The following is a 22,463-nucleotide window of genomic DNA, read 5'->3' as shown; positions in this document are numbered from 1 at the left end:
AAATGCTTTCAACATTTTGAACTGGAAAAGCATGTCACAATACAACATTTTCACTATATTGCCTCTGGTTTAGTGTGTTTATTTGTTACCCCATGTGGTAATTGCAGCAAGCTGAAGACCTGAAGTTGTTTTGCTGGAAAAAAACAACCATATTCATTTTCCTGACCGCTCTTTGAATTCCCTCAGAGGAAATTACTCCGGTAACACAAAACCAAAAGTAGATCTTTAAAAATATGCAAGTTTGCTTTCCTGCTTAATTAGTAAGTTACTTAACTTTCCTGGATTAACACTAATAACTTCATCAGTACAGAAGCGTGACCCTTTAAATGTATGTTCCTTTCCAGACATTGCTTCCTAATTTTAGGGGTTTCATGTTGCTGAAAGTATCCGAACAATCATGTGTGGATATTTTGTAGTCAGAAGTATTTGACCATGCTCCAGGAGTGGCGTTTCACGCCCTACTTTGAGCATCGCTGGAGCCAGCTGTCACCCTGGCTCCCTGCAGCAGCGCCAGAATCCTTCTGGCAGGATCACCGAAACTTCGCCTCCCGCCGACCCAGACGAAGGCAGGCAAAATGGATCGCCATGAAATCACACCAGAGACTGACAAAACCCACCAAAATCGTCTCTCCAGCGTCACCGAGGAGGAAGAAGAACAAGATGCAGCTTACACAATTGTGACAGTCCTGGACAAAGTGGCCAACATTGTGGACAGCGTGCAGGCGAGCCAGAAAAGAATAGAGGAGAGGCACAGGGAGATGGAAAACGCCATCAAGACCATACAGATTGACATTTTAAAGCTTTCCCAGGCTCACGGCAATACAGGCTACACGGTGAACAAGTTACTGGAGAAAACCCACAAAGTCAGCTCCACTGTGAAGGAGGTGCGGGCACGTGTGGAGAGGCAGAGCACCAGCGTGCGGAAGGTGGAAGCCAAACAAGAGGAGATGCTGAGGAAAAACAAATTCCGTGTCGTAATCTATCAGGTAACCACAAGCCTAATTTCTTGTAGTGCTGTCATTGTGCTACCTCCTTGGTAGCCTCTGGTAGGCATCGGTTAATGAACCAAATGACGTAGTCTGTCCAACATGAGAGTTATTTTATGCTTTCTTTAACATTGAGTTGTGCTCCTCAGTGCCTTTCAGCACGAACCTACTGACGGCAGCACACGCAGTCTATTATTAGTGTTGGTAGGTTTCAGAGCCAGTCATGTAAGATTAACTGCAGATCAGCAAGAACTATTTGTTGCCTCTCTGAAAGGTAATATGAGGCAGGGCCTGTAAATCTTATCATACAAACCATGCCTGACATTCATCCCTGTTATTTTTTTTCACTGTATTAAGTAGAAGTTCAAATAGCAAAAGTGTTTTCAGGCTCCCTGGAACACAGACTTTCTTCTAACACTGATTTCAGAACATACAGTTTGTTTAACTTGCAGCATTGCCCAGACTTTTGTACTGCTGACAAATTGGGGCTTTTTTCATTGTCTCAGTCTATAGCAGTATCTGCACAAACTAAAGCTCAGACCCACAAACCCTTCATGACAGCAAATAGTCCCCTGCATGCTCTACTTTGGAAATTGGAACTCAACATTGTTCTTCCAATCATATCGGGCAAGCAAATCATATATTTTTGTTCATCGATGTTCTAGGATGTTCATTGTTCTGATAAATAATTGTGTTTGAAGAGAAGTTTCATGAAACAGCATGGTCTTGCCTACATCCATGTAAATAGACAGTGTAGACAAGTTTATGGGGTCTGTCAGTTGTTAGTGAGTGCTGTGAAACCCATTTTTTTAATAACCCGATCCTGCATTTGCTGAAACTTCCCAGTTTCCCAAGTCAATAAAAAGTGTTTAATCTTTTGCCAGAAGCATAGTGGCTCCTTCATACCATCGAGTGCCCAAAGCTTCTTTCAAATTACTCTATTCATCATTAGGTGTTCTTGAAAATACCAGCCCTCATGAGTAACACAGTGTGCCCACATTGCCCAGCCTTACACCCTGGTCTTGCATCTGTTTGTACATAAATAACATTACTTGCAGTGAATGGAGCCGTGTGTTTCACTGAGTATATTCACCACTGTGTACAGCTGACAAATTCTTCTGCATGATCTAGCTTTCTTAACTACTTCATTTTCCACTGCTGGGAAAAAAATAGATTTAAAAAAAAAAAAAAAAAAAAGAGTAAAAGCTGAAGGTAGGAAATGTTACCTCTTTAATATTATGTTAGTAAAATATGCAGCCAAATTGTGCCTCACAGATTTTCTGACAAAGTGACATACTGAGGATATTCAGGAGAAAGCATGGGCACAATTTGGCCTATTATTACAACTATTGCAAGCTGCACTATCATGATGGAATAGAAAACAGGCACTTTCACTTTTTCCTTGCAGATCATTTCCCAGCTAAAAGTAATAAATAGCTCTGACTCTCCTTGTTAATGGCATAATGCCATTTCATTGATGGGCCTTTACCATAAATGGTTGCAGTGGAATCAATACTTTGAAAATATTTCTTCTTAAAACACTATTCATTACATAATGCAGATTTTTCTCCTATCAAGACATGAGTTGTCGCTTATTTAAAAAATGTAGTAAAATATGGTGCAAATTGATTTACACACGGTTATAAAGAACAGCTGTTGCTATTTTCAGATATTTCATACAAAGGTGTCTCTCACAATGCATACTTTCTCTAAGAAACACCTTTAATAGGAGTTTCTGAACTTCCTGCTCATTTTGCTAGACAAGAATGACCTGCACCCTGTTCATATGTTTAATTCTTAGGTGGTACTTTTCAGGAAGGGAAACAGCATTTTTGATTGCTATTTTTCTGTCTTCCTCTTCCTATCGTAGTTGAGAACTGCCAGTGAGAATATGAATGACTTAATCTTTAACTTCCATCCCTTTTGTAGGGTAGATTGAAGAACCTTTTCCCTCATGCATGGAAGAGAAGCAGATATGCTGATCTTCTATGATCTGGCATGTAACACTTTCTGGAGGAGAACTGCATTGCTCTACAAAAACTGGAACATGCTAGGTAGCCAAGAGTGTGCTGAAGCTGTAAGGCACAGGTACACTTGTGAAAGTCTCTTTCACACAAGTGCAGTGATTTTCACATTGTTGATTTACAGCAGTATAGGCATACTGTTGGAGTGCCAAGACCTGAGTGACTGATGCTTGGCTATGAGTGGGAGTCTGTTACTAGCTACAGAATCAGCGTACTCCCTTCACTGCATTTTACAATGGGTATAACCCAGTGGTTTACTTTGTGGTTGTGAGTGACAGCTCATCTGTAGTGTGATTCCTTTTTCTGATGAACCATTAGGGACATTGTGATGGAGCTGATGACCTGTGTGTGTAGCCAGTGCTGAATGTCTACGTGAGTGAGTGCACATGAGTTTTAGTTTTAACTTTTGCCAGAACATTGTTATATGAGGAAAAGGGAAACATCAATTAAATCCTAAAGATTTTCTTTCAAGTGGATAGCTTTGATCTTATCATTGATAGAAGGAGCAGGCAGGTTGGAAAGGATCATTGACTGGAGGAGATTGTCCCAAGAGACCTCAGCCATGATGAAAAGGGTTGGCAATATCCTCGCATTAAAAGGAGACGAAATGATCATCCATGAACATAATGATTAGGGAAATTGAGAGCACTCGTTTTTAAAATGCCATGTGGTTGAGGAATAGATTTGGTAGCAGGCAGCTCTCCTCCCCAGGCTGGTTGCATGATTAAAAATGCTCGGTTACTTCAGGGTGTCTAGTGAGGTGTAGTGGAGTACTATGTGCCCTAAAGGGTATAGTAGGGAATGCAAAGTACATTATAGGTTGTGCAGGTCACTGTTCACTTCTGTTCAAGTTAGTCTGAATAACCAGCTGTGAGAGCTATCATTTCTCTGCAGTCAAAGAGCATCCAACAATTAAACTCATTCTGGCTAAATTGCTCAGAAATTAATGGGCATTTCTTTTTTTTTTTCCATCCTGAAAGAACTTGTTTCGTTTGCTTTTCTGCATGTTCTGCAAGTTCCTCTTGGAATGTGAGAATACAAGCACCAGAAAGTCCATGTTATAGTTACTAGTCTTTTCTCTATTATTACTTTACATAAGCACCATAAATGAGTAACAACTTCCTGTGAAGGGATGTATACATTTGTTTCACTCCCTGCTGTCTGATATTTAAAATTAGTGGATAGTCATGGTGGACGTGTCAGAAACCAAGTAAGGTTATGGCTTAACTAGCCTACACAGCCACGTTACAACCAATTTGTTTGCCCTGTGATTGCTCCACAGCGCATACAAGGAGAGGCTAGCAGGAGCAGCCTTCCATATGCCACTCATATTATGCATAAATAAATTAAAATATAAGTGGCTTTTTCTGGCCACCATCCCTCTGCAGCATAATGACTTGGACCGTAAAAATGGTGAGACCAAGATGGAGAAAATAATCTGAAAATCTGAAGTGGAAGCACTTCCATCTGAAGTGGCTGTAAAAGTCAGGGTGTCATGAGCTCAAGAGATGAGGTTGCAAACACAGACTCTGAAAGACCTGGTGCACGAACTTACTGTCTATCAACATGGAGTTTTAATACAACTATTCTGAGAAAAACTTGAGAGTAACCGTGACATGAAAGACAGCAAATATAACACTTCTATTTAAATGAAGACAAAGAGAATGATCCGAACCATTGCCATTCATCTGATGGCATAAGAATGGCAGACTCAAAAGGGCTTTGCAGAACAGAATCATTAGTACCATGGAGTTAGATAGCTCACCAAGAGCAGATTGTACTAGGTAACTTGTATTTGATAATTTTTCTATTTCACAGAAACATGAGAGGTCTTATCATTTCTCATTTTTGTGTACCTGGTATCTTGCCTTATAATGCTTAATCTGGAAAAACAACAGATGACAGTGGATTGTGTTGAAATGGGAAGTAAGGCTTGTAATGTGTTTCTAAAAGTGTTTGCTTCTAAGACCTTCTTTGTCAACTGTGTAATATTTTCATTAAAGATCTTGGCACAGAAAAGGCTTGAGTACTAATAAAATATTCTCAAAATGAGGAGCTGTCAGTCCAGAGAAAAGTATAGACAAGAAACCAAATTCTCTTTAGAGCTGGAGTAATGCTAATTGAAGTGTACACAGTATTAATTCCTGTACTTTCAGCAGAAGCCCTTATTATTAGTTTGTCTTCTGAGGCCCCATGGTTTGGAAAGGACAGAAAATGGCATGTTAATTGCTCACAAGATGACTGAGAGCCCACTTGATGTTGTGGTTCTTAAAAAAGTTCAATGCAGGCATGAAAAGCTTCAGGCATGATATTTCCAGAAGTGATAGAGACACCCAGTGCCCTTGTCCAAAACACTTTGGAGCCCACCTGGACTACCACAGACAGCTCTGATCACTCCTGTAAGTTGTGTTCAAACTGAAGAGGTTCAGAAAACAGCTACCAGGCTGATCAGAGGAATGGGAATCCCTGGTATGTGACAGGAGACCAGGAGGTCCTAGCTTGGTTTAGTCCAGCAAGAAAAGAAGCTAAGAGAGGTTGTGGCTGTCATTTATACATAGAGTGGGGCATGGGTGAGGAGTCTGGTAAAGACCATCAGCAAAAATATGAAGTAGGTGTAAACTGTCCATGAGGCATCTCAGGTCAGAAACCAGAAATGGATTCTTAGTCCTAGAGACGTGAGGGTCTGGACAAAGCCTTCTGCTAGAACACATAGGAAGAGAAGAAAACCTGAATTGCTCCTAAAGTAGAGTCTGAAAACATAATGAAAAAAAAAAAAAATGGCATAGGTTGACTACCTGTGACAGCAGAGCACTGGCCTCAGACACAGAGGCCTCAGCAGCCTAGTGGTACATGGATTTTATTGGAGTCTTGTGGCATAAACCTTATAAATATTTTTACAGCTGGGACAGGTAGTTGCCTTTGTGAAGATTACTGTGAATAAAAGTAACCCAACAGTTGTGTCAGAGTGTAGCAAGGGTCCTTTGTTTGCAGTGTCAAGCCTGGTCCTTCACTTCAAAGCATGGAGCTGGCCCCATGCTGTGCAGCCAGCCACTGGCGGAGTGGCAGAGCCAGCACTCAAGTACCGCAGGCAGCCAAAAAGATCAGAAATTATCCGTGAGTTTTAGAAAAAAACCAACCACCTTCAACCTGCTAAAGAAAAACTGTATTTCTAGTGACATGTTCACAAGAAGGGAAAGGGGGATTTTAAAAATATTGAAAAGCAGCTTTTGGGCCATTTCTGTGTTCCTAAAATGAAATAGGTTGCATATTTCATGGGACTGCATTCACAGCAGAGTATAAACTTCACTCTACACCATTTGATCCTCTGTAACTGGAGTCCCCAGACCTGTTCCTTTGTGATGATCCTCACAAGGGACAGGCTGTCATCATCTCAGGGCTGTCATTGATTTTCTCCACCTATTAACATTGAGTGGTGGAAACAATTGATCTTAATTTATATTTACACTGGATGCAGTTGTTCAGGACTTTGCAGTTGTTGGCCTGCAAGCCAGCAGAAAAGCATAGCTACACCATGAGCCTCTTTTTCATGCCTCTAGCACCATCCTAGAGGCTGCCTGGAATGATTTATTGACAGGAGTTGTGGCTGGCTGCTGTGGGCACACACGTATCTTCAGCAATACCCTTCATGCCCAGGGCCCAGATTCAGGAATGGACTTGTCTGGGAACATGCAGTTGGGATTTATATTCTACTGAAGATAGCTGAACCTTGCAATTATTCCTTTAGCACAGGAATAAAGTTGGACAAAACAGTGCAGGCGCAGACGTGAGGAATATGTGAAGTAATATTAGACATCAGTTACGCAGACATTTGTACATTTGGCCTGTATACTCCCTTCAAGAGAGCAGAGAGAAATGTATTGAGCCTCATTCACCCAACCTATTGTAGACATCTACTTCTGGATACAGTTTCTACTTTATAAGTACCTGTTCTCTCCACTTAGTTGAAAGGGTGCCCAGAACTGGGTTCGTATGGAGACATGGTTGCTTGGACAGATGAATTCAGTAGCTCCTGATGGCTGGCTGGGTTTCACTTGTACTTGAGAGCACTCCCTTGTTTTAGCTAGCTTGCAAGAGCAGTCATCTTGTGATGAATGAATGAATCAAAACGTTACCAAACATATTTTTTTGTCTTACCACACCTTGTGATCACTCTTTGTCCTCCAGTGACAAAGGGTTGGTATCTACAGGTAAATTGGAAGTGAGAAATTTCACCAGTTTTGATTGCAAACCTGCGGACTGATGTGCAGAGCTATTCCCTAGGCTAGCTCCATAAAACAGTAGCAAATGAAAGAGAGGGTGAAGCTTTAATTTTCCCCTGGAGCTGCAGTAGTCCTTTTTTATACAGCGTGTGGTGGCCTGGAGCCAAGGGCTTCTCTGAGTGATGTGGTATAACTGGGACCACTTGCTCATTGTCTGTAGCTTGCTGCAGTCAGATAATGAGAGAATGAGCTGGGTTTCTTTATAGCCATTGGATGCTCCTGGTTGAATTAATTAATTTCTGTCAGAATTTAAAGAAAAGGGTTGTGTATTAGGCTTCACAAAAGAGAAATGAGGGGGGTTGACCATTCTGGCCTTGTTGCCTTTTCATTACATTAAAATAAGTCTAAATACAAGCAACAGCACTTGGCCACAAAGTATTACTTGCTAAAGTGTTTGTTTTCTATCTACTTTATTTTATAAAATCCCTTAGGTCCCTTTTTAAAATAATCCTATTTCTCTTTCATCTGAGCAGCTTTTTGGCCTGATGGCAGAGATTTTGAAATGGAATATTTGCAGAAAAAATGAAGGGATTGCTTGAGATTTATAAGACTTCACTCTTATCTGTTAGAATATGAGTAAAAGTACTGAATGATTTGTAATTGGTAATTCATCAGCGGTTTCGTATTGATTTAGAGAGCAATTTTAAGGAGATGTTTTAGCGATTTACCTCAGCTGCCAGTTTGAATAACAAATCATTCATTTAACATGCAAATTTCTAGGATTTTTTTAAACATTGTGGCGATGCAGTTTCCTGCCCATACGCTGCCAGTCATTTGCATCGCCAGTTGTCATAGACACGGCAGCAGCACCAGACCAGGCACTGGGTGGCCTTCGACCATTTTGCTGCTTCATGCTCTTGCTTCAGAATTGTCAGGTGATCACCAGTCCCATCTGTGCTTATGTTAATCATCATCTGCACCTTTCCTGCCACACATCCCGAGGCTGAAAGATCATTTGCCATGACCTTTTCCCTGTGCAACACAATGACTCCAAGATATGGAGATTGATCTGTCTTTCCTCCCTATTTATGCTGTGAGCAGTTTCTTCAGGAGCACTTTGAGTCCTGATTTTACATATCTATACACAATAATAATTTCACATACATAATATTATATATATATATAATCTAATTATTAATTTGGTCATTCTGTTTTTCTCTGCTAATGTTTTTTGTATTTTTAAAAGTTTTGTTCTGCTAAAATTTTAATTGAACTTACATAATAATTGAGAGCTGTTAACAGTTGCCTTTATTAAAGCTTGTTAGTTACACTCTGAAGCTATGTGAAAAGAGAAAGAAAACTGGTTTATAGTGTTTCTAGCATATATTTATACATAAGACAATTTATTAACTTTTTTCCTCCTTGCCAACTCTGGAAGCCCAGTCTGGGCTTTGAAATACAAACCCAGAACATGTGTGCCAAAAAACATAAAAGGACAAGAGGAGTAAAGCTCATGAACTGGCCACATCTATTAAAATGCCCTCATGGCTCATTATTTTTTATTTTTAAATGGTGTTATAATAAAATTATTACTGAGATTATCATTAAAAGTGTTAATGTACTTAAAGCTTGAGTATTGTTCAGTGACACTATGTCACTGCTTCATCTAGCGAATCCAGTGAACTCTAAATTATCAACACATCTTTTCTTAATGAAAATACTACAACTGCTGCTATTAATTATTGATCCCATCTGTGCTTACAAAGATAAAGAGTGGAGATTTAGCTAATAAGTTTGTGAGGGAATTTTTTTAATAACCTTTTTTCTTTGCCAAACCTCACTGACCTCGCTGAAGGCATGACATTCCTCTTCCAGCAGCCCCCTTGGCTTATTTGCTCCTTAGTTCAGCAGTAAGTGAAAGGTGCTATTAGAGCCGACTTGATCTTTGCCAGGACACCACTGCAGCAAAATACCTGAGACATTACCAAACAATTTGCTCTGCCATTTCCCTCCTTTCCCTGCCCAGAGATGAGAAGAGCCTGACTGTACAGGCAGGATTATCAAATAGGCATGTTTTGAGGAGGTCTCCTTTCCCCTGCAGTTTTCAATCATCTGAGCATGGCCACCTCAAGAGTCTCATAACAATAATTAGGGGTATTGCCACATTTAAGATTATTTACCTACTGTCTTTTAAGATTTCTGTGAGGTGAAAGAGTCAGTACCTTATGCTTTGCGTAGTATAGGGAGCAAGTGCGTTGTTAGACTTTCTTCATAAATTCCTTGTTATATCCTATGGGGAGAAAAATGCTACTGCTGTAATCCCTTCCTTCACATCAGGAGATGCTGGCAGTGCCTGCAAACTGGCCAGCACCCTTGCACGTGGGTGCAGGGCAGCCAGAATTTTGGCAGCAGCAGAAAAGTTTGCAGAGTGAAAGGAGTGTGTGAAGGACACAGACCATGTCCCTCTGAAAATTTTGTAATTGTGCATTGAAGTGAAATGGGAGCAGAGGGTGAAAATGGCAATGATGGAGTCAGACTTTCTTGGCAAGCCAGTATTAGAAACATCTGGGTTTCAATATTCACTGTCCCCGGAGCTATCCATTCAAATCAATGCCATGCTAGCCACCTTCACCAAAGCTGAGGTTTACTCATGTGTTTACTTTGTATTCAGCCAGGCTATTAAAAACTCAGACTTCCTTGGATAGGTGTATTTGAGAAGTTAAATACTCAAAAACTAGGAAAAGCCAAAGTTCAGGTTTAAAGTGCTTTCTTAGCAAGCTTACTGTGCCAGGGGCATCACCAGCCAGTCCTGAACTGTACAATCGTTCTATTATGATGTTATACCTTTGTTTCTTAATGTTGTTTCTTAAGCAGTAGATCTAACTAACCTTACAGCTTTGTAGTCTCTGTATTTCTCTCTCTGCCTGGCTGAACTGCAAAAGTCTCCAGGCTTTTCCCTTATTATTCAAGCAATGCCTTTGGTCCTTCCTCTGCTCCCACAGAACCTGAAGCTTTTCTTCTTACAGACCTCATTTCCTTCCACACACATTATTTTTTTCAAAAATATTTCCATTTTCAACAACACACTATCTAATCTGACTCCCTTCTCCCCTCTGCCTTCCTACCCTCATTCATAAGACACACCCCTTCTTCTCAGCACCCCCATCACCTGCTGAAAACGTTGAGTCCAAGTCTACAAGCAAGGTACCTGAGCCATGGTGTGTTTGCTCAGGACAGACGTCAGCTGAGAGGACAGACAAGATGACTCACAACACAGCCAGGTCCTCAGCAGAGAGCTTATTTCTTTGTGTCTGAGCTCAGCAACATTCTCAAATTGGTGGAAAATGCCCAAATATTTATGTGCTAGTGGAGAGGCTGTGTAAGGGTGAGAAGATGGGAATTGCATAATGTAAGCATATATGCTACACTTTTTGTACAAAAACAAGACAACTTCCAAATAGACTGCTTATATGACTGATTTCCTGACTTTTTCTTGGAGAAGGAAACAAAATTTCTGTTTTCAAAGGTCCAGGTGTATTTTCAGTGTGTTGAGTGGTAGACTAACTTGTCAGGAGATTATGGCCAACTAGCATACCAGGACCAGTGTGACCACCCTCTGCAGGGTGCACCTCTCCAAGTGCTCCATCTAGGAAGAGTGATGAAAGGGAATGGGAACGATCAGCTTCCACAGATTTGTTTCTTGGTTTCTGGTTCTGGTATGTGCATGTCGTTGTTTTTTGCCAGTAGGCAGGGCAAGCAGAGTACATGTCCTTTGTATTAACCAATCTACAGGCCATATCACTGCACTCCTTTTTCCTCATGAAGGTGTGTTAAAAATACCTGACTGTTTGGTACCAGCTTTTACTGTGAAATAATCTCCTGTCCTCATTTTATTTGAGCACTTACAAATTTAGCTTAAAGATCCTCCCTTACGTCCCGTGAGGTGGGGGTGGCAGATCAGAGTCCTTCCTGGCAAAATGCTTAAGTAGATTTTTAACTAAAAGCTTGCAGGTAGCATCACTGATCACTCAACTCCTTCTCACCCTCCCCTGAGATCAGGCTGCTCAGTCCTGCTGTTTCCAGTTCCATCTGCTTTCAAGCCAGGAAGGAAGCTCTCACCTGGTTTAGGGCTTTGTCCTGTGCAACTGAAATCAGTAGGTGTTTGGTCTTTGCTTTTAGTGAGTCTATAAATGAGCTGGTAGCTATATGTTTTGGCTCCATCTATCTCCCACCTGGTGCTAAAACTTATTGTTCCTGCTTTAGGAAGGATGAGCTCTCTTCTCTCCACCCCACTGATATCTAGTGATAAGAAGAAATGGGGAGGGACAGGAGAGAGAAAGGAAGCAGATGAGAAAGCTCTCCTGCTGAGCCTAAATCACTGTATTTTTATTATGAAACCTCCCTAACACACTAGCCAGTTTCACTAATACTTTCCACTTTGGTAACACCTTCCATCCAGCAATCTTGAGAGGAGATAGAAACTCACACTAATTTTTAACCTTGCAACATCTGATTCTGCAAGATGCGTGCAGAAACCAAGGAAAAGGAGAAAAATCTGAGATTTGGCAAAGATTGTTCTCAGAGTCTGTAGCAGAATGAAAAATGTTCCTAATGATCTACAGCTCTAGTTTCTGTGTCTCATCTACAAGGCCTTCATCTCACATGTTATTGTTCATAAGTCTTAATGCTAACACATGTATGACAGTTAAAGTGCTCTCTTCTTTAGCTAATAGACTATAAAGCTAAATACAATAAAAATGTGGTAAACACGACAAAAAGTACAGAAAAATTTGTTCTTCTTTTGTAGGAAGACAGCTTAAATATTGCAGAGAAAATAGTCTCTCTGTCTTCTCTCTTTTTAAAAAGTAATCTTCATATGAACAGCATACCCTATTCACCATATTGTATTCATTTCTGTTATGTACTGAAATTTCAGAATACTCATTCTGGAAACATTTTTGTTACCATTTCATCTGAAGGAATAGGCTATAATTTACAAACTTTGAGGAATTATTATCCAGCTGTGTTTTAGTTCATTTTCAGAAAAGAAGGGATTATGTTTATATATAGAAGTCTTTATATAATTAATGTTAATTTGCACATGTTAATGAAGATGATTATTAGCAAAGCATTGTAGTTTTGTTCCTGCTGATTTTGACAGATGAGTTGAATAACATTCTGCTGTAATCAATGCAATATAGCTCATCCCTATTTTTTCTAAGCATTAACAACTATTTTACTACAGGGTTTTTAAATGAAGCCAAGGCACGATGACAGACTCTTAAGTGGGTTTTATCTGCCAAATAGCTTAATGTAATTTATTTTATGTATCGCTAGTACTCTGTAAAATAACATTAAACATGACTTGCTACTAATGAGTCACTATGAAAAATGATAGACGTCTTTTTGGCCGGAAACCAGTTCACAGCATAATATTCAGTAAATTGGACCCATTCTTCACGGGTTCACAACTTCTAATATCTCGCTATTGTCTGCATGAAGATAATAATACTAAGGGTAGAGCCCAGACACTATCATGCTTCAGAAATCAGCTAAAGTAGTTAGTACTAATGGGAAATAGCTTGGAGGAGTTTTATATAGTTGTTGTACCTGTCTGCACCCTAAAGGGTTGCTCCTCCTGGGAGAAGACCACATGCACATAAATAGCTAGTAAGGAAAAATGGGCTGGCACTGTCTATCTCAGACACCTCCCACAAGATATGAGTTTTCTACTCTGCATACACTAGTACTTCTAGATACAAGTGACTCACTGACACCAAGCCACAAATTTGTAATGTCCATGCAGACAGCAGTCTTCAGATCAGGTGATCAGCTCTCTTAGGAGATTCTCCCTGTTCTGATAAATACTTCCATTACCACAAGCTTTTTTTCCTTTTTTTTGCACGTCCTTAACCACTAAGTGATTCTTGGTAAATTATTTGTTTACAGAATCACAGAATCATCTAGGTCGGAAAAGACCTTGAAGATCATCCAGTCCAACCCTTAACCTAACATTGACAGTTCCCAACTACACCAGATCCCTCAGCACTATGTCAAATAGCACTTTACTGTGGACAGCTTTTGGAAATCTTCTGTGTCTTTGAGTTTCGAGCCTCTAGCCAGTCTGTCTTTGGAGAGGCTATATAAATTCCTAGTGCTAAGATATCTAGGATAGTCACCACTTCCAAGCATGAAGCTAATACATATCATATATAAATATAAATATGCAATACTGCGTGCTCATACAGGCCACCAAACTCACCACAGGAGACAGGGGTGCTTGCTCAGAGTCATTCATATGTTTCCAGATGGAACAAGTCAAGTTCACCTCAGCAATGCTGCAGGTACTGAGTAAATTGTATGGAACTGGATTTACTGAATAACATCTCATTCCTTTACTGACTTTTTCCCCTTATGGAGCCAGCACATGTAAGTGAGTATGCTGGGGTTCATCCCCTTCTGTGCTGCAACAGAAATGTTTGCTAAGTTCCAGTTAATCAAAAATGTGCAATTGTCTTGGTGTTAGTAAGGACTGAAGCTATGGGTATCACTGGGGCACTGATTTGGAAAGTGTGCAGCTGACACAAGCACAAAAGCCTCTTGTAGACATCATTTACAGGCTGTCTGCTTTTATTGGTGACGAATAAGGGATCTAGGTCCAATTTCAGAGAAGCAGAAAAGCTTAAAAAAACCCCAAAAAACTAGACAAGTGTACTCTGAAAACCATTAGAGATCAGCATACATAGGACCATGGCATTCATTACCTTCAGGTAGAACCACACTGAAAAGAAATCTTTAATCAGGTGTAATGTCTTTACAGAACTTGGAAAAGGTTTCTTCTGCTGTTTGTATTCTGTATAGATGACATACAATGGTACAATCCTACATTACTTTGTTAAAATATTGTATTTCTGTTAGCATGAATTAACTACAAGGCAACAAACAAAATGCTTGAATCACCATGCTTTTAAAAAAAACTTGCTGGAGGATGACTCTCTGCTTTCATTCACAGGAGGAAACCGAGTGTCCTTCATCTCTCTCTGTTATCAAAGAGAGGGCAGCAGGTGAAACTCTAGAGGATGATTTCTTCCCACCTGATGATCTGTCTTCTGATGAAGAATATTATATCGAAGAAAGCAAAGCAACTCAGTTCAAAAAATCAGGCATGAGGCGCATAGATGATATCAAAAAGGCATTTTCAAGGGAAAATATCCAAAAGACAAGACAAAATTTTGGCAAGAAGGTGAACAGGCTTCGAACTAGAATAGTGACCCCTGAGAGGAGAGAGAGGATCAGGCAGTCAGGAGAAAGACTGAAACAGTCCGGGATAAGGATCAAGAAGACCATTTCACAAGCTGCCCCAACGAAGGAGACTTTCAAGATCCATAAAAAAAATAAAGAACGAACAGGAGCCGAAGGTCAGGAAGGGATCCAGGAAGCCGGCGTGCACATCACCTCTGAGCTCACAGCAGCAGAGCCCTTCACTGAAGAAATCTCTTACACAGAAGTGATCACTAAGGTAAAGAAAGACAAGAATAGCGCAACAAAAGGTGCTTCCCAGGCAACTGAAAAAGCAGTTACAATCCCAGAAGCCATTCTTAAGCAGGAAGGAAAAGAAGGAGGAGGTGACGATGTCCCTTTGCTAGACTTAAAGCAATCGGTATAAGGAATCAATTAGCAAACACACCATACTATCCTTACTGAATAAGAGATCGCACAGTAGATATTTACTCGGCTCTAGAAAAATGTGTGAGTTTGTGTTATATCACAAAACATGTGTTGGTGGTGTTCTATCATTTACACAGGTGTCTGTAGTGTTGTCTTCCCGACAAAAGCCAAGCCATGCAAACTGAATGACGGGGCTCCCCCTCTGTCTTGCGGTGTGCCAATAGCTATCACTAACCCCAGTGGAACTCACATGTCAAAGGGAGGTGGAAACCTGCTGTATTTTCAAAGACTGATTTAGCAGTCACTTTACAGCCTAATCACTCTCTTTAGTTGTACATACAACAGTATAGAAACATTTTCCATTATCTTATACCAACTCTTCTAATCAGAAAACAATAACAAAGCTATTACTTCATATTAGGAAGAGAAGGAACAATGAAAAATATCCATTCAGCAATACAAATCTTTTCATTCAAGGGCCCTCACTGAAACAGCAGAAGGAGGAAGTTCCTGCTTTAGCCAGGGTGTAACAAAATGTGGCAGGAATGATAGGGTTTTGAGTAAATTGTGCTCTCAGTGGAAAAAAGGAGGTCCTCAAATGACCAAAGATTATTTCCAGAGTTCTGGAAGAGGAAAGTTTAATGTATGTAGACAATGCATTTTCTGCACTTATGGAGTAAGAATAAAAAAGCAGATGACATATTAAATATGGAATAGCAAGAGGAGAAGAGAATGAGGTGTTGTATTCATGTTATGGAAAGACAATTGTGAAAAAGGCAAGGGTATGAAGCAGTAAAAGAGGAATAAGATCAATGCATAGGTTCTGGATAAATAGAGAAAAATATTAGAAAATTGTAACTGAAGTTTCATCAAGATCCTTTAAAGAATTGTTACTCTATCCAGATGACTATAGGGCTCATGAACATAACTGACCAGACAAGGGAATTGTTTTATTTTCCATCCTCTGTGCTTTTCCTGAGCTTCACTGCGACTAAAATCTATTCTACAAAGCTGCTGAAGTACAGGCCAATCCATAAACCAATTCTTTGTTTCCTATCATCATCGTTATCGACCAGCCACAGCCTCAGGGATTATGAGACAGACACCCTTTGGAGTATGGAATGCTGTTACAGGAGCCAGTGCCCTGACATCAGCTATGTTTGTAAACACGGCCGCTATGCTGACACGGGGTGCAGGACTGTATTGCTCTCTTCATTCTTAATCAGAGTTGCCTTCAAAGCACTTACCTAAAGCAATGTTAGCCATTACTATCTGTGTGAAACTTGTACAATATTGTCAAAAGCTGTATGATTGTATTTAATATCTCAGATTCGTTCTAACAGCAGAGCATAACTTGGTTATCTATATACATTGTTTGAGGACTCCCAGCTAATTGTTAATCTATAATTTAAATATAATGACTTTGATTTCAAATATTCTGCCTGCCACTTCTTTCATTTAGTCTGGTGTACATCACATTTGAAGTGAAATATCTTTAGCAATAGTAACTAGGGAACACTGCTTGGGAAAGGTCAATGTTATACTATGTCAATGACATTTCAAATCAAATTAATGTTGTCAGATTGGAAGCAGCAACTCCACTGAATGGAAGGGCAGGATAGGGCAAGAGAGGGAGCCAGGGAGGGGAAGACATTTCTTTCAACAATAAATTGTACATCTCTGCTGTACTGTAATTACATGCAAAAAGAAAAAAAAGGTTTTGCTTATAGCACGGAATGGAGGGTTTGCTTCGTTGGATTTTTACTAGTTATAGGAAGTCTTTCCTGGAACCAGGCAACGGTATATTCTTCTTCCAGTTCTGTGTAAAACTCTAGCTATCTTCAGTGAAACACTGTGATTTGTCAGGTTCTTCTGTAATATGACCTGCATTCTGTTCTGCAAGATTTTACATTTTCCTAAACTAACAAACAGGGTTTTAGTTATTGAAATGAAAATGTCAAAGTTCAAAGAAGCTATTTCTTTGCAGAACACTAAGTGCTAGACCATAATTGCCTATAGATTTTCTTTATATTGCATTTAATTTTCTCATTTTACTTGACAAAGAAAGGAAGCGATACAGTTTCCATGGAGGTTATCATGTAGCACCACACCTCTATCAGATATGTATTTTTAGTTTACTTCTAACTTCAACTGTTCAGACGATGATTTGTTTTCATAGCATGTAGTGAGTTCTTTAGGTGTGCAAAGTATTTCAATGCACACTCTTCATTTTAAGTTATTATTGATGTTACTGACTTGAATTTTACATGGACCAAGAAATCAAAGTTAATTTACTCCACATCTCATACAGGTAGAGGACAGGGAGAAGACTGTGGGTTACAACTTGAATTTCCATACAACAGCACAGCCTTTTCCTGCTTGAAGTCCTCCTTATCGTTTTCATAATTTCCAAAAGCAATGATTTTGAAGCCCAATCCTTCACCCTTTTTTGAAACAAAATTCTCAATGAAATCGGTTGATGAACAGCTGTACTGCAGCGAGGCCTGGTGTATATTTTTTGAACAGGTGGCTTCACTCGGTAAGATAATCTTGCCGGCACTTCATGTGAAACAAGTGGCTCCTCCTGGCTCAGTGGGAGAAAGGGACCCTGTCCCTGTCTCCTCTGTCTTCCAAGAACAAATCTGGCACTTTCTGCTAGGTTGTGGGTGGGAGTGTGAATATCAAACTTCCTCATAGAAAGAGACCTGCAATTCCTAACTGCAGAGTAAAACTGGTTATGAAAAAGGATTAACTACTTTCTTAGACACCCGCTGCATAGAAATTGAAGCATTTATACAAAAATTGGAAGTGTTTACAAGGAGAAAAAAAGTGATTAACAAAGCACTCACTGCAAGTCCTTCTTTCATAACAACTAACAGTGATTTCTTTTGCTTTGAATTCGTGGTAGTGAAAAAAGCCAAACACATTTTCTGCCAATAGCTGCCTATTAAAAGAGAAGTAGCAGTTGCCCTTCAATTACAGGGTAGATAGCAATGGTAGTAACAAACAAAAATTACTTCAACCATTTCAGGTGAATTTACTCCCAGAAATGGCCTGTGTATCTTCTACTTTTTTTTTTTTTTACCCTAAACTGGTGCAAAATACAGAATAAAAAGCAGTTTAAAGGTTTGAGTTTACAGGATTCAGGCACTAATGCCAATGGAGCAAATACTAATAGACCCAAACTGGTGCTCAGATGTGTTTATGCTGAGAAGAGTTCCAAAACATTTTTCTCACTAATAATGTGGTGTGTGTGCATCTTCCTTATAGTGGGATATAGGTTTAGAAATCAGTACCTATGTGCAAAGGCCACTACTTGTGCAAAGATAAACTTCTATGTTTATTAGCATGAACAAGTTGCTATTCAAGGAAATTATAACATCCATTTGTAAAACCACCCAGTAAGTTTACAAATGCAAAATCCAAGGAACTGTGTATTGGAATACATGAAGACAAATATGAAGTGTTACCATACATTTAATTCACTTGTCACTACAGCTTTGTTAATGCTATGGATGATAAGTTTTTAATTACCAAGTTGAATTTTAAAAGGATTATATCATCTTATGAAGAAGTCTTGTATTAAGAAGAAAAGAGAACATCTACAAAGGAACACCATGAATGTTAGAGCAGTTGTCACTATCATAAGCACTTTTTTCCTAGTGTTTCCATTATGAGCAAGCTAGTTGATTATATTCTCACTTGCTTTATAACAGTTGCCAAATTTTACACCTGCAACTGTTTTACCTCTGATATTGCAAGGTTAAATATATTTAGCATTTTTGCTGTGAACAAAGTAAATGGATCTGTGTGCAATTAACACAATCTCTATACGTCTCTTATTAACTCCCATAACCCTATGAGGAAGTAACCATCACTTTGTCACCAACAGAAGTCCTACGGGCTGCTGATTAATCTTCCTAGGTGGTTCTTCCTTTACAGCTATCTCTTGGTCCTTATTTTGAACTGCAGAGCAGTGCAACGCCCCGTAAAGTCCAATGATCAGGGTTCTGCACTGTTTTCAGATACAAAGAGAAAATGTATGTCAGGTCTGTTCTCCGAGGCTTTTTGTAGACAGGGCAGGAGTACACACTTCCTTGTTGCTTCTTTGGGTCATGTAGTGCTGTTGTGCTAACAGCATACACATGGACTACAGGAAGACTTGTGAACAGCACCTGAGAATGTTAAAAAGAGACATGGGGCTCCGCATTAGAGAAGTAGGATAGGGTGTCTGAACTCCAAATGCTAAAACTAGATTCCATGATAGCCTTCAGCAAAAGCACCACCACCTCAGCAGGGGTATACACAAGAACACAAGCCCTGTGCTCACTACTGCATTGACCCTAACTTTAAGCCAGTGACAGCTCAGGGACAACAGACATCAGGAAGCCTGGAAGGAAAAGAAAGCAGAAGAAACCTGGAAAACTGCATGCCATGGAAGTAGATGGAAAAACAACAGGGTGGTTCTAAGAGGGAGAGAGACCGTTGTCTTTTTTCCCGTCCTTTGCCCCTTTGGCTAGTGTTCACCATTCTTTCCCCACCTCCTCGTCCCTGAATAGCAGGACTGGAGCTACGAAGGCCAAGAAGCATTTATCAAGCCCTCTTGTTACCTCTGCACTGACGGCAGTGGAATTTCAAAGATCCAGTGTGCCTCTTGGGTGTTTGAACAGACTAGGTCCCCTCAGGTCTTTCAGCAACATATTCACTGGCAGGGGGAAAAAAAGACCCGAACCCAAGAGCAACATGAAAGCTTGCTGAACACTCCAGAGCACTTGAGTGAACTCCATGTTTGAAGGTGTCTTTTGACAAACCAGGCAACAGAAGCTACAGTTGGCAAGGTCTTGGTTTGGAAAAGTTTGCTCGCAGCCAGGCACAGAAGTGTTTTATACCTCAACTCCATTTCCAGGGTGCTTATCACTGGTTTGGAAAAATTTTACCAGTGCAGACAATGACAGCTTTCCCCAGGCAGTGACCACAGCATCTAATCACGACTCCACAGCTAGATTTTAAATCTGCTTAGTCACATCAGCAAAATGTAACTCCATGCACAGGTAACTGAGCATAAGCCCAGAACTAATATTCTTCCTCCTATTCAAAAACAAATGCCAGGGATTTCTAGCCATGCAAACACTGACTTCCACAGCAGCTGTCATTAAACACAGTCCTGGGCTTTGGAAGTTGAGATAGGGTCCCACTCAGTCAGTCAAAAGAAGGCTGACTATGGGTTGCACTATTTTATTCAAACATGATGTGCTTCTAGGGCCCCTGAAGGCAAAGAGTTTGGCATCTGGTCTGCTCTAGTGCAGCGCATCCTAAATTCACTTTCTAACAGAAGTCTTTTGTTTGGTTCTGGTGGGTAAACACTCTGTCCTCTTCCCAGCCCTGCTAGTGTTTTGTCCTCTTAAAACCTGTTCTGAAACCACTGCTGTAGGCACTCAAAATACTTTCTGGTGTTCTCTGAGCATAGCATATTATGCCACAGTCAGTCATGCTCACTTGATCCTTACCTTTGGTGCCGACTCAACCAGCTTACTGTTTCTGCGGTCCCAACCTGCCCCTTCAAGGAAAAGGCCATATATGTAAACCCCACCAATGTCAGCAGGAGGAGGTCCAACAACGTCTTCTTTCATCATCTTGGTCACTTCATTGTGTAAAACAACACTGTCGAGCGCCCACCCTTTTGCTAAATTCATGTGAGTTGTCTCTTGCCTCATAGCAGTTAGGAATCCCTAAGGAGATTGAATATGACATAGGGTATTTTAAAATACTTGAACCCACCCATTCCAAACTTTTTCCCCCCCATATAATAGTGATATCAGCAGTATAAAACCTCATCCCACAGAATTTTATCTGCATACAAAACTGAATTCAGTTGAGTAAATCCAGTACTTTCCTACATTTTCCCAGCACTATGCATTCTTATATACCTGGTGTGCATGTGTTAGTGCTAAGAAGCCACCAGATTGGCTTCTTTAACATATCAGAAGCTGCATGTAAAACTCACCACCCCTCACATGCCTACTTTGCAACCAGCCAGATGGAGAGAGGTTTATAAGGCTGCCAGTGGTTTTTGAGGTTCCAAATAAAGGTAATTGCTAAGCCACAAACAACAATGGTATTTTGTGTGCTATATTATTCACCTTTTCTTATGCCAGCATTATAAAATTGCTTTTCAGTTAACAAATCATGAAGCATTTTACAGAATACAAAGGAAGTACAAACTGGAATAATGTAATTAAATAGTGAAATGCCTCTGTCACTTTGCTCAGTGCAAAGCCTTAATATACAACAATAATGTACTATTGTAGGCACCAGTCAGATAAACTTAAAGCACTTCAGCAGCACAGAATGAAACTCAATCTCCTGAAGAGCTACAATCTCATGTTATAGTTACAAGCTCTCACAAGACAAGCCAGGCTGAAGATGCTGGTTAGCTTCTCTCATATACTGCAGTAAATGGGAAGTACCTTAGTCCTAAGAGACAGGAGGGTATAGACTGCACTTCCAGGGGACGTGGTGTGGATGTATACCTTGTTCTACCATTTGGAAATTGATTTATATAGCCATGAGATGAATGAATAAAACACAAAAATTGAAGATGCAAGAGCAAGAGGGACTTCCTGAGAAGGACAACTGAGAAGGAAGAAGTTTCAGGACAGATTTCAGTGCAGAAAAAGAAGGTATCGGGAGACAGAGATGGGAGAATACAGAGCCACATGGGGAACACACAAAGGTGGGTATTAGAGATCCAACAGCACAGCTAGGAAGAAATCAGGAGCAATGAAGGAACTGAACAAGCTTTTTATTCTTCTTCAGTATTCACAGTGCAGGATGCTCTGTTGAGCTACTCTTAGGGACAAATAAATGGAAAAATGTCATAGGCGGAAATATGACATATGAGCACATTGGTCTACTAAATGCAAGGACCAATCTCTGGCTGCTGGGGCTGGATTGCTTGTTGCACATGCTAAGCATTTCGTAGCTACGCAACACCCTTCGAGTTATGAGAACATCAGATGACATTCATGAACTCAGATGTTGCGGTTAACTGACATTGGTTGCTTCTCATTAATGTAATTCCAGAGACATCAGGACAAGTGTTTTAAAGAGGTTTTGTGATAGCACAGATAATTGTAATTGCGTTTGAAGTAGTTGAGAACGCTAGCATATAGCTAAAGGAGACAGGATTAAAGGCCAAGTCCTTCTATTGGAAATGCCATGAATTGAAAGCAGAATCTTTGTAGTTAATTTGTGGAATTTTAATTTGTAGGAACATGATAGTACTACTAGTTTAAAATATACACAGTGCTCACTGCCAGAAGGCCCCAGAGGGCTACTGGATCCCAGATAAACTGAAATATTAAAGAAGAGCCTGAAGAGGACAAGACAGAGCAATGACTGTATTAAGGGAATCAGTTCAAAGGCACTGTGGAAACACTAGAATAGAAGTAAGCTTGGAGCTGTGAGTTGTCTTCAGGGATAAGATTTAGACTGCAGACTATTCTTACAGAGATGGCAGGACCTACACGCTGTCTGCATTGGGACTTGTAACACTTATCTGCTCA

At 40.1% G+C, this 22,463-nt stretch overlaps 2 protein-coding genes across 2 annotated transcripts in view; one reads left to right on the top strand and one right to left on the bottom strand.

The window, feature by feature from the left end:
• Positions 1–84: 84 nt before the first annotated feature.
• Positions 85–16,332, top strand: CAVIN4 (caveolae associated protein 4). Its single transcript, XM_074899371.1, has 2 exons — positions 85–986; positions 14,243–16,332. Exons 1-2 carry the CDS (start codon positions 576–578, stop codon positions 14,894–14,896), a joined length of 1,065 nt encoding a protein of 354 aa, XP_074755472.1. The 5' UTR covers positions 85–575; the 3' UTR covers positions 14,897–16,332.
• A 2,522-nt stretch (positions 16,333–18,854) lies between these two features.
• Positions 18,855–22,463, bottom strand: part of LOC141956926 (dynein axonemal heavy chain 5-like) — a 169,947-nt gene continuing 166,338 nt past the window's right edge. Inside the window, exons 75-76 of the mRNA XM_074897797.1 lie at positions 20,406–20,627; positions 18,855–19,073 (exon numbers count right to left, since the gene is read on the bottom strand). Of these exons, the coding sequence (XP_074753898.1) occupies positions 18,855–19,073; positions 20,406–20,627 (441 nt within the window). The remainder of the gene's footprint in view (positions 19,074–20,405; positions 20,628–22,463) is intronic.

The sequence above is a fragment of the Athene noctua genome, chromosome 2 (assembly GCF_965140245.1).
Source record: "Athene noctua chromosome 2, bAthNoc1.hap1.1, whole genome shotgun sequence".
NCBI lineage: Eukaryota > Metazoa > Chordata > Aves > Strigiformes > Strigidae > Athene > Athene noctua.
The sequence above is the reverse complement of the archived record's forward strand: the minus strand, read 5'-3'. Positions and strand labels throughout refer to the sequence as shown.